Below are 11,306 nucleotides of genomic sequence, written 5' to 3'. Positions count from 1 at the left end.
TTGCAAATGTTGCTACTCAAACCTGAATCTAAATCATTTATATATATTATAAACAACAGAGGTCCCAGGACAGAGCCTTGAGGCACTCCACTTACAACATTTTCCCACTCTGACTTGATTCCATTTATACTAACTCTCTGTTTTCTTTGGTATAGCCATGCCCTAATCCAGCTTAATATAGCACCCCCAATACCATGAGACTCTATCTTTTTAATCAGTCTTTCATGTGGCACTGTATCAAAAGCTTTGCTAAAGTCAAGGTATACAACATCGCAATCCTTCGAATCAAGTCAGAGTGGGAAAATGTTGTAAGTGGAGTGCCTCAAGGCTCTGTCCTGGGACCTCTGTTGTTTATAATATATATAAATGATTTAGATTCAGGTTTGAGTAGCAACATTTGCAAATTTGCCGATGATACGAAAATCGGTAGGGAAATTAATTCGGAGGAGGACTCACTATCACTTCAAGTTGATCTAGATAGGGTTTTGAAATGGTCAAAGGATTGGCAGATGCAGTTTAATGCTGATAAATGTAAAGTTCTGAGGTTAGGTAATGATGATAGATTTACAAGATACGAGCTAGATGGTGTTGTGATTGCGAAGTCGGATTGCGAAAGGGATCTGGGAGTTATGATTAGTAAGAATTTAAAACAAAAGGATCAATGCATAAATGTTCGTAATAAGGCAAATCGGACACTTGGATTTATTAATCGCAGCGTTAGTAACAAGACACCTGGTGTGGTTCTCAAGCTATATCTTGCTCTAGTTAGGCCCCATTTAGATTATGCAGTTCAGTTTTGGTCGCCATATTATAGAATGGATATAAATTCACTTGAACGTGTCCAGCGTAGGATGACTAAGTTAATTCCCCAAATTAGAAATCTTTCATATGAAGAAAGATTAACAAAGCTTAAGTTGCATTCACTGGAAAGGCGAAGAGTTAGGGGTGACATGATAGAGGTTTACAAGTGGACGAATGGACATAACCGGGGGGATATTAATAGGGTATTAAAAGTATCAACACAGGACAGAACACGAAACAATGGATATAAATTGGATAAGTTTAGATTTAGGAAAGATTTGGGTAAATACAGGTTCAGTAACAGGGTTGTTGTTTTGTGGAACCAATTGCCGCGTAACATTGTGGAGGTGGGGTCCCTCGATTGTTTCAAGCACGGGTTGGACAAGTATATGAGTGGGATTGGGTGGTTATAGAATAGGAGCTGCCTCGTATGGGCCAATAGGCCTTCTGCAGTTACCTTTGTTCTTATGTTCTTATGTTCTTATGTAATGCATTCCATTTGTCAACCACTCTGACACTAAAAAAGTTCTTTCTAATATCTCTGTGGCTCATTTGGGCACTCAGTTTCCACCTGTGTCCCCTAGTGCGTGTGCCCCTTGTGTTAAATAGCCTGTCTTTATCAACCCTGTCGATTCCCTTGAGAATCTTGAATGTGGTGGTTCAATTCCCGTAGTCTCTCCTCGTAGCTCACACCTCTCAGCTCGGGTACTAGTCTGGTGGCAAACCTTTGAACCTTTTCGAGTTTTGTCTTATGCTTGAATAGATATGGACTCCATGCTGGAGCCGCATACTCCAGGATTGGTCTGACATGTGGTATATAATGTTCTGAAAGATTCCTAACACAAGTTTCTAAGGCCGTTCTTATGTTAGCCTACCTGGCATATGCATGTATGTATGAGCATATGTACATGTATATATAACATTAATAATTGTGTAACTAGCGTCAAAAGATTGTTATTTGCTTAGCTAAATGAACTAAAATGAATGTTTAGTTGCATTCACTGGAAAGGCGAAGAGTTAGGGGTGACATGATAGAGGTTTACAAGTGGATGAATGGACATAACAGGGGGGATATTAATAGGGTATGTCGGAAAATCCGACACCATTTAATAATCATACAGATAATAGCTGTATTACCAACAAGTTACCCATAGAAAACGTAACTTGTAGTGGAATTACCATCTAAAGAAAACGGGATATCATCACCACATACTATTATAATTCACCACCTATTATGGTGGGAATTATTCTTAAATACATTAGTCTTTGGACTTTACCATCATAAAAACATCTTATATAAATTAACTTAATTATCAATATTAAAGTAGAGTAAATGTGACCCTTCTATCATTTTCTGACATCTGGACAAAGTAGGCCAGGCGTCAGGGAGGAAGGAGGGCAGCCATTGTTGTTATATGAGACCAGAGGCTCACACGGGAGCAAATTCGGCTCCTGTTAAATTTACTTGGACGTAGTGTTATGGAACCCAAAGGTGTACCATTGTCAACACGCTGTCTACAAATACAAGTTAAGTGTCTATCCGAAACCCGTTTATCATTCATTTATGGCCATTAATGTCAGGATATAGGGTTAGCCGGTTAGAACGCGAAATCGCCTCATACTAAAGGTAATTAAGCCAGGTCTTTAATGTTCCATGTACTGTATAGTGTTTTCTCTGATATAGCTTGTCATATATAGGATTCTGGCTTCACAGCTAGCGCACTTTTGACAGGTCAAGACGAGGATGGAAGACTTTGTGCACCAGTTACTGGGTGATGGAAGCTACCTCAAAGAGGATAATTTGGTGTCTACACCCTAGTTATACCTGGTGGACTAACCTGCTGTACTATAAGATAAGGAACCTCATCAATGTATGTAGCTATTACTGTAATTTGATTGGCTGCATATGTGTAATATAAATTAACCCCCCCTAATGTGTAGAGGATCGATTTGTGAGATTAAGAGATTATTGCAGAAATACAGTCCACTTATCATTATACAAATTGCTATCGAAGTATATAAATTAACGTAAATATAAATTCATATAAATTAAATAAATATAAATCTCACAGGTCGGTTCCCACATTATTTGGTCATCTTCGAACCGGATGACGGATTATTCGGTCCTATGAACCCACATTTGGTCATCTTAGTACCGGATGAACCAGTTAACCAGTGGATTCATTAAATATTCTAGTGCAGTGTTATTTAAACAAAGCCAGCCAGTCATAGACAGCGGCGTTGCCTCGTGGGAGCTCAGGAGCCTCCCTCAGCCCAGTTCAGCTTCGTCAGCGGTTTCATGCACACCCACAGATATTTGGTGGCGTGTTATTTCGTGAAATGACAGCGCTAATATAGAAGCCAGCCTAATTAGTGACTGTGTCTTCGCGAGATTGTTCACGGATTTCGTGGTGTTACATTTCGCGAGAGATTATCTACGAATTTTGTGGACTTTATTTCGCGAGGTCACTAATAATATTTAATACTTCTAGATAATATTAGAAGTTTCATAGAGGCTAATTAAGAGGCTATTATCAATAATTGTGTATATTATTTCTCCAAAATAGAGAATTATTTAATATATATAGCACTAGTGATCACAGTATAATATTTACTAATTGCCAACCCACAACAGGGTAGGATATTAACCATTGACTAGTTGAACTATTATCGTTCATCCTAGTCCCATTATTACCATAGTCAGTTGTACTATATTGAACAACCTAACACCATTAATGAATGGTCCAGACCCTATTTTGGGTGTAACTTTTATCAACTCGAGTTGAGTTGTATATATAATAATTTACTTATGATCATTACACCTTTGAGTGATTAATTAGTGTCTATTCCATCCTAGGGTGATATAGAAGAGCTAACCTAAAGGTACTTCCAGTGACACTGGTTTATCACTCAAATCATTAGTGTGTATGATTGTATATATATATAATGTGTATTAATTTTAAGTGCTAACCTCTAGTAGAGGTAGGATTATTGCCTAGTGAGTGCAGAATTTACCCTAGGCTACCATCAGTGTTTGTTCAGTATTATGAGCAGCCCAAGTACAAGCCCCACAAGGCTTCACCAACGAGCCAGTATGGATAATGCAGGGAGAATGAAAAGAACCCTTGCAGGTCTTAAAGGCCACTTAACAAGACAGATCAAGAAATGTGAAGATTTGTCACAACAATCTCAAGTTGATTATGCTGACCTGGAAAGCTATTATCAAGCAGCTGCAGGTAAATTTGAGCAAATCAAATGCCAAATAGCAACATATGTGGCTGAACTTGCCAACACTAATTTATCAGAAACAGAAATAGACGACATTATGGTTGATCTTGCGAATTATGAAGATCAAACTCAGGCCACGTTACAGCCTTATGTCAAATTAATTGCCCAGAACAAGGCAACAACAACAGCAACAGTTGCATCTAATACGTGTCAAGCAGAAGCTCGACTCCCTCCAATTAATTTACCCACTTTCTCAGGAAAAGATGAGGAAGATTGGGATGAATTTTGGAACAAATTCGTTGACCTTGTAGACTCAAAACAATCTTTACCAAAGAGTAGTAAATTCTCTTATTTGCAAGGCCAATTATCAGGTGAGGCTAAAACAGTAGTATCCCATCTGAGATTAACTAATGACGGCTATGATCTGGCAGTAAAACTCCTCAAGGATAATTATGCTGATCCAGAAGTAAGAACATCACATTTAGTTCATGAGCTGTTGCATTTACCCCCACCGGAGGCTTCAGCTGATTCACTCCAAGTCTTCAAGCTGGAGGTAGAATCATTGATCAATGCCCTCAGCCTGACAGCAGATACAAACGGGGCTGAGTGGGTCTTGAAAATAATTGTCCAGGAGAAAATACCTAGGGACATATTGAGACAAATGAGTGCTCATTACAATAAAAGCATCTTATCTATGGATGAAATATCTGAAGGTTTAAAGTCAGTAGTTCATCAATTACGAACACATGACAAATTAAAACCACCAAGTAAACCCTCAGAAACTAATAATAGTAAACCACAGAGTACCAAAGGTACTCCAAATCAATCTAGACAATATAATTCAACACCAAAGTGGAACAGTGGCAGTGTGGGCGTATATGCAGTGGGACCCTCCAAGCCTATAGTTACTGTGTCATCCAAGAACGTGACACCAAAGGGTACTGGAAGCTATGGAACATGTTTGTTCTGCAATGAGAAACATTCAATGTACCACTGCTCTAATTATCCTGATAGTGACGCCCGTGTTGAGCGACTCAAAGATTTGCAACATTGCACGAGGTGCCTCAGGAAACATAACATCATCGACTGTGATACCCAATTACACACCTGTAATAGGTGTAACAAAGGTCAGCACCATGCAGCATTGTGCAGAGACACCAAAACAACGTCTCCAAACCCCAAGGTGGAAGATAGCATTCCCACCTCAGTACAGTACTGCAAGGTGCAACAAACAAAGAGTGTCCATACGGCAAAGTCTAAAGGTAATACGACTTTGCCTACTGCCCAAATTACCATCCTGAATAAGAGGGCCAAGGTCCATACCCGTGGGTTGTTTGACCAAGGATCCCAGAGAACATTTGTCACTAAAAAGTTGGCAGATGAACTACAATTAAGGCCTGTAGCCCAGACGTCATTCAACATCTCAGGGTTTGTAACAGATGCAGGGCCTCAAGTCTACCAGGTGGTACAACCATCAGTACGCTTAGGCAGGTACGTCTGTCGAGTACAAGCCATTGTGGTGGACAAAATACCAGTAGACCTACAAGTTCAAGGTCTGAGAGCAACAGCCAAATTCCTGAGAAATAGAGGAATAAAATTGGCAGATAATATTAAGTCTGATCACCTCACCGACTTCGATCTCCTTGTAGGGACAGACTATTGCCATCGATTCATCGGTAGCCCTACTAAATATCAGGGCATAACCATGTTAAACTCTGCAGGAGGTAAATTACTCTCAGGCCCAGTATCAAGCCTGAGGAGACCTATGCCTGCAGATAAACAATACCAGTAGAAATCTAAATTTGTCAGCTGATTATATTTCTCCAGTAGCATTATATTAAGGAGATTACAGCTGACTATACCAACAGAGGTTGATGTTAGTATCATCATTTAAAGCTGAAGATGAGTTCATGAGGCCTCAGTGGCAAATCAGTGAACAGTAGCCTAAAACAGCTACAAGTCACTGCGACCAATGTCACTGATCCCATTGCAGTCTCAGAACCATACTTTACTTTAATGATGAGCTATTCAATCTTCTGAATCAATTAACTAAATTAAACCCCAATAAATTTGATGACTGATTTGATACATTTATTATTTAATCAAGATGTATTCCATGGGCCTCAGTGTTTATATATCAGTGACCAGTTACCTGAAGAAACTTCAAGTTATATCTAATGTCACTGATCTCACTGCAGTCCCTGAATCATACTTGACTGTAGTACTTGATCACATCCAGTCTTCTGGGTTAAATAATATGCAATAAGGCTTGAATATTAGCCTTTCAAGAGTTGACAGGGAAATGAAATCGCATTAGACTTCTAACCCCTGCAACTCTAGTACGGGACATCCGTCCTGTACGAACAGACGCACAAATGTGTGATTACTAACTACTAACATCAAATTAATGTAATAATTCGAAGGAGGAGTATCGGTGTTCGTCTGTTCTAATTAGGACTTCGACCCGTGAGCAGCCCCCTGGGGAATTATGTCGGAAAATCCGACACCATTTAATAATCATACAGATAATAGCTGTATTACCAACAAGTTACCCATAGAAAACGTAACTTGTAGTGGAATTACCATCTAAAGAAAACGGGATATCATCACCACATACTATTATAATTCACCACCTATTATGGTGGGAATTATTCTTAAATACATTAGTCTTTGGACTTTACCATCATAAAAACATCTTATATAAATTAACTTAATTATCAATATTAAAGTAGAGTAAATGTGACCCTTCTATCATTTTCTGACATCTGGACAAAGTAGGCCAGGCGTCAGGGAGGAAGGAGGGCAGCCATTGTTGTTATATGAGACCAGAGGCTCACACGGGAGCAAATTCGGCTCCTGTTAAATTTACTTGGACGTAGTGTTATGGAACCCAAAGGTGTACCATTGTCAACACGCTGTCTACAAATACAAGTTAAGTGTCTATCCGAAACCCGTTTATCATTCATTTATGGCCATTAATGTCAGGATATAGGGTTAGCCGGTTAGAACGCGAAATCGCCTCATACTAAAGGTAATTAAGCCAGGTCTTTAATGTTCCATGTACTGTATAGTGTTTTCTCTGATATAGCTTGTCATATATAGGATTCTGGCTTCACAGCTAGCGCACTTTTGACAGGTCAAGACGAGGATGGAAGACTTTGTGCACCAGTTACTGGGTGATGGAAGCTACCTCAAAGAGGATAATTTGGTGTCTACACCCTAGTTATACCTGGTGGACTAACCTGCTGTACTATAAGATAAGTAACCTCATCAATGTATGTAGCTATTACTGTAATTTGATTGGCTGCATATGTGTAATATAAATTAACCCCCCCTAATGTGTAGAGGATCGATTTGTGAGATTAAGAGATTATTGCAGAAATACAGTCCACTTATCATTATACAAATTGCTATCGAAGTATATAAATTAACGTAAATATAAATTCATATAAATTAAATAAATATAAATCTCACAGGTCGGTTCCCACAGGGTATTAAAAATATCAACACAAGACAGAACACGAAACAATGGGTATAAATTAGATAAGTTTAGATTTAGGACAGACTTGGGTAAATACTGGTTCAGTAACAGGGTTGTTGATTTTGGAACCAATTGCCGCGTAAGGTGGTGGATGTGGGTTCCGTCGATTGTTTCAAGCGCGGGTTGGACAAGTATATGAGTGGGATTGGGTGGTTATAGATAGGATCTGCCTCTTATGGGCCAATAGGCCTTCTGCAGTTACCTTTGTTCTATGTTCTTATGTTATATTAACTAGAGGGTTCAGTTCCTGAACCGATTATGTGCCTCTGTAACCCTTTACACCATCGTCCACAGGATGGGGAGCATAATAAAGAAAAGAAATGAAATCTATGATTTCCTTCTCCTCACCTCTATCTTGCCTATTTATTGTCAAAAACATCAAATTCCGTCATCACAATCGACTTGAGAATGGTACAGGACGGACCGAAACTCTTTAGTGTGTGGTTTGGTTAACATCAAATCTAACTCTACGTTCTTGCTTAACCGTCAACATTGACACTGGGCCCCACGCGTATCCTGATATCACCACTTGTGCAGTTATCAGGAGGACACCTTCTCACATACTGAACCTATCATAAAGAAGATGGAGACTCACCAATGTCCAGAGTGTGGAAAGGTATTCAGTTGTGTTGGAAATATGAAGAAACACATGTTAGTGCATTCAGGTGATAGGCCTTATGAGTGTCCAGAGTGTAGGAAGAGATTCAGGCGTCTTGGTACAATGAAGATTCACATGCTTGTGCATTCAGGTGACAAACCTTTTGAGTGTCCAGACTGTGGAAAGAGATTCAATCGTCTTGACAAAATGAAGACTCACATGTTAGTGCATTCAGGTGAAAAACCTCATGAGTGTCCAGAGTGCGGGAAGATATTTAATCGGCATGGATATATGAAGAAACACATGTTAGTGCATTCAGGTGATAAACTTCATGAGTGTCCAGAGTGTGGGAAGAGATTCAAACGTCTTGGCAATATGAAGACTCACATGCTTGTACATTCAGGTGACAAACCTTATGAGTGTCCTGAGTGTGGGAAGAGATTCACACGTCTTGAATATATGAAGACTCACAGGATGATGCATACAGGTGAAAGACCTTTTGAATGTGCCGGGTGTGGCAAACAATTAAGAACACGTGAATCTATAATAAGTCACATGCTTGTACATTCAGGTGACGAACCTTATGAGTGCCCTGAGTGTGGGAAGAGATTCACACGTCTTGGCTATATGAAGACTCACAGGATGCTGCATACGGGTGACAAACCTTATGAGTGTCCAGAGTGTGGGAAAAGATTCAAACGTCTTGAATATATGAAGAAACACATAGTAGTGCATTCAGGTGCCAAACCTCATCAGTGTCCAGAGTGTGGAAAGAGATTCAATCATCTTGTAGGTTTGAAGACTCACAGGTTGGTGCATACAGGTGAAAGACCTTATGAATGTGCCGAGTGTGGCAAAAAATTTAGAACACGTGGAGCTATAATACGTCACCTTTTTGTGCATTCAGGTGATAAACCTTATGAGTGTCCAGAGTGTGGAAAGAGATTCAATCGTCTTGACTCTATCAAGACTCACAGGATGGTGCATACCCAGTGAAAGGCGTTTTGAATGTTCCGAGTGTGGCAAACAATTTAGAACACGTGGAGCTATATGGAGCGTCACATGCTTGTGCATTCATATCCTCGTCCTCTATGAGTGTCTAGAGTGTGGGAAGAGATTCAAGCTGCTTAGACATGTGAAGCAGCACAAGATGATACATTCAAGCTATAGGCTGAACACGTCGATTGCGGAAGATAATTGAGAGAATGTTGAGGAATAATGGGGCACATATTAGTAAATTAATTTATCTTTAATACAGTTTAGAAATTGAGCTTCATCATGAAAATATTGTGGTGGTCGTGAAAAATATCTCGATATCAGTTGCATGTCCTTCGGGTGCAATTGTCTCAAGTTTAGTTTGAGAAATGCGCCTCATCATGAAAAGTAAAGATCTAGAGCCATATTAATATTTTCTTCTTCTATGATAGACACCCTCTTACACCAAGCAAAAGCTAGAGGTGTTAGTGTTGAAGTTAGGTGCTCCTCATAGTGCCAAAGAGAGGTGTTAGTGTACAACAACTCAAGATTGTTCAAAGTTAAATAAATATTTGTATATCTTAACAAAGATAACACAAGTTTTAACTGTTTTTCATTCATATATTCATGAGTAAGGTTTTTCTGTTTTTGTTCCCCCTAGAACCTTATTTAACATATAATCTTTGTAGTCAGACATTTTGTTGTAATATTATCTAACATTGGATGTTGAAAGCAGTATGAGATGTATACAAAATTAAACCATTTAATTTGCAGGAGAAATATAAATTTATTATAATGAAGGAATTAAATGCTTATCAGACTACAATGTAATTTCATGTCTATTATGTGTTTTGCTTATTTATTTATTATTTATTTATTTATTTGTATACAAGAAGGTATATTGGATTTATTTATTTATGACTTTTACTACTCTTGATTAGAAATCTAAATCACTTGAGAATTATGGTAGCCTAACTGGCAATTATAACTGTTCGAGTTTGATTTTATTAGCCTATCTTTAGCAGTTAGGCTATTTTTCCCTAACTAACAATTATATTTGATTGAATGGCAGTTATATTAGCCTGATTTGTAATTATGTCAGCCTGACTTGAAATTACGTGAACCTTACTGGTAATTATGTTAGCCTGAATAGCGATTATGTTCCTGGAAATTCATCCGAGATGTTTAGTTTAGTTCATTTATTATGCACCCCATACCCATCTTGTGGGCGGTAGTGGAAAGGGTTACAGAGGCACATAATGGGCTCAGGGACTGAACCCCACAATTCATTTAGCTAAGCAAGTTACAATCTTGATGAGCTAGTTACAAAATTAAATATAAGTCGTCACATCAACAATGGGTTCGAGATCGACCTCAAGTACAGGTTCTAAATTAAGCAACTGACATATGTCAGACACATGTCATAGAGCTGTCAGACATGTCATATTGATCTATGACATATGTCAACTGACATAATTCATATTATCATAGCAATATGGAAGTTGTAGTGAAGGACCTGGTGACTCTAGTGGGAGCCCTGAGGACAGAGTTGGACTCTCTGCGGGAGGAGGTGCGTCAGCTTAAAAAACAACGAGAAGTAACGAAGGAGGAGACCAGCAGTAAAGGGACCTCGTCTTGGAGAGTTGCGAAAGACAGGGGCCTTAAGAAGACTTTGATAAAGCCGCCTTCAAACGCCATAGCAACTTCAAATTCATTTGACGTTTTGGAGGACGAGTGCTGTGGAGAGACTGTGGATCGCGCAAAAGGGAAAGCAACGAAGAGAAAGGAAGCGCAGGCCCCTCAGAAAGTAAAGGAAGTACCTAAGCAAACATTAGTTGTGGGAGATTCCCAGATAAGGTATTTGGATAGAACGTTTTGTGCTAGAGATAGGGGGAACAGGTTAAGGGTTTGCTATCCCGGAGCTGGCATTGGTGATATTATAAACAACATGAATGATATTATGGCTGGTAATGGGAACAATCCCATTATTTGCATTAGCGTGGGAGGAAATGATGTTGGTCGAGTCAGGAGTGAGGAACTGATTCAGAGGTATAAAACAGCCATAGAGTTAGTTAGGAGCAAGGGAGGAATCCCGATCATATGTGGCATTCTTCCAAGAAAGGGAGTGGGAAATGAATGGATATCGAGGGCACTTGGTGTCAA

The 11,306-nt window shown here is 39.2% G+C and overlaps 1 protein-coding gene across 1 annotated transcript; it reads left to right on the top strand.

The window, feature by feature from the left end:
- Positions 1–8,543: 8,543 nt before the first annotated feature.
- On the top strand, positions 8,544–9,164 carry LOC138354806 (zinc finger protein 211-like). The gene has a single exon (XM_069309301.1). The coding sequence runs from the start codon at positions 8,544–8,546 to the stop codon at positions 9,162–9,164; it is 621 nt and encodes a 206-aa protein (XP_069165402.1).
- Positions 9,165–11,306: the final 2,142 nt, after the last annotated feature.

Source organism: Procambarus clarkii, chromosome 64, assembly GCF_040958095.1.
Source record: "Procambarus clarkii isolate CNS0578487 chromosome 64, FALCON_Pclarkii_2.0, whole genome shotgun sequence".
NCBI classification, from domain to species: Eukaryota; Metazoa; Arthropoda; class Malacostraca; order Decapoda; family Cambaridae; genus Procambarus; species Procambarus clarkii.
Note: the sequence above shows the minus strand (reverse complement) of the source record. Positions and strands in the feature narration are given on the sequence as shown.

What these genes read in the sequence shown, in the direction of transcription:
- LOC138354806 (XM_069309301.1), top strand. Translation starts at nt 8,544, where the DNA reads ATGAAGACTCACATGCTTGTACATTCAGGTGACAAACCTTATGAGTGT.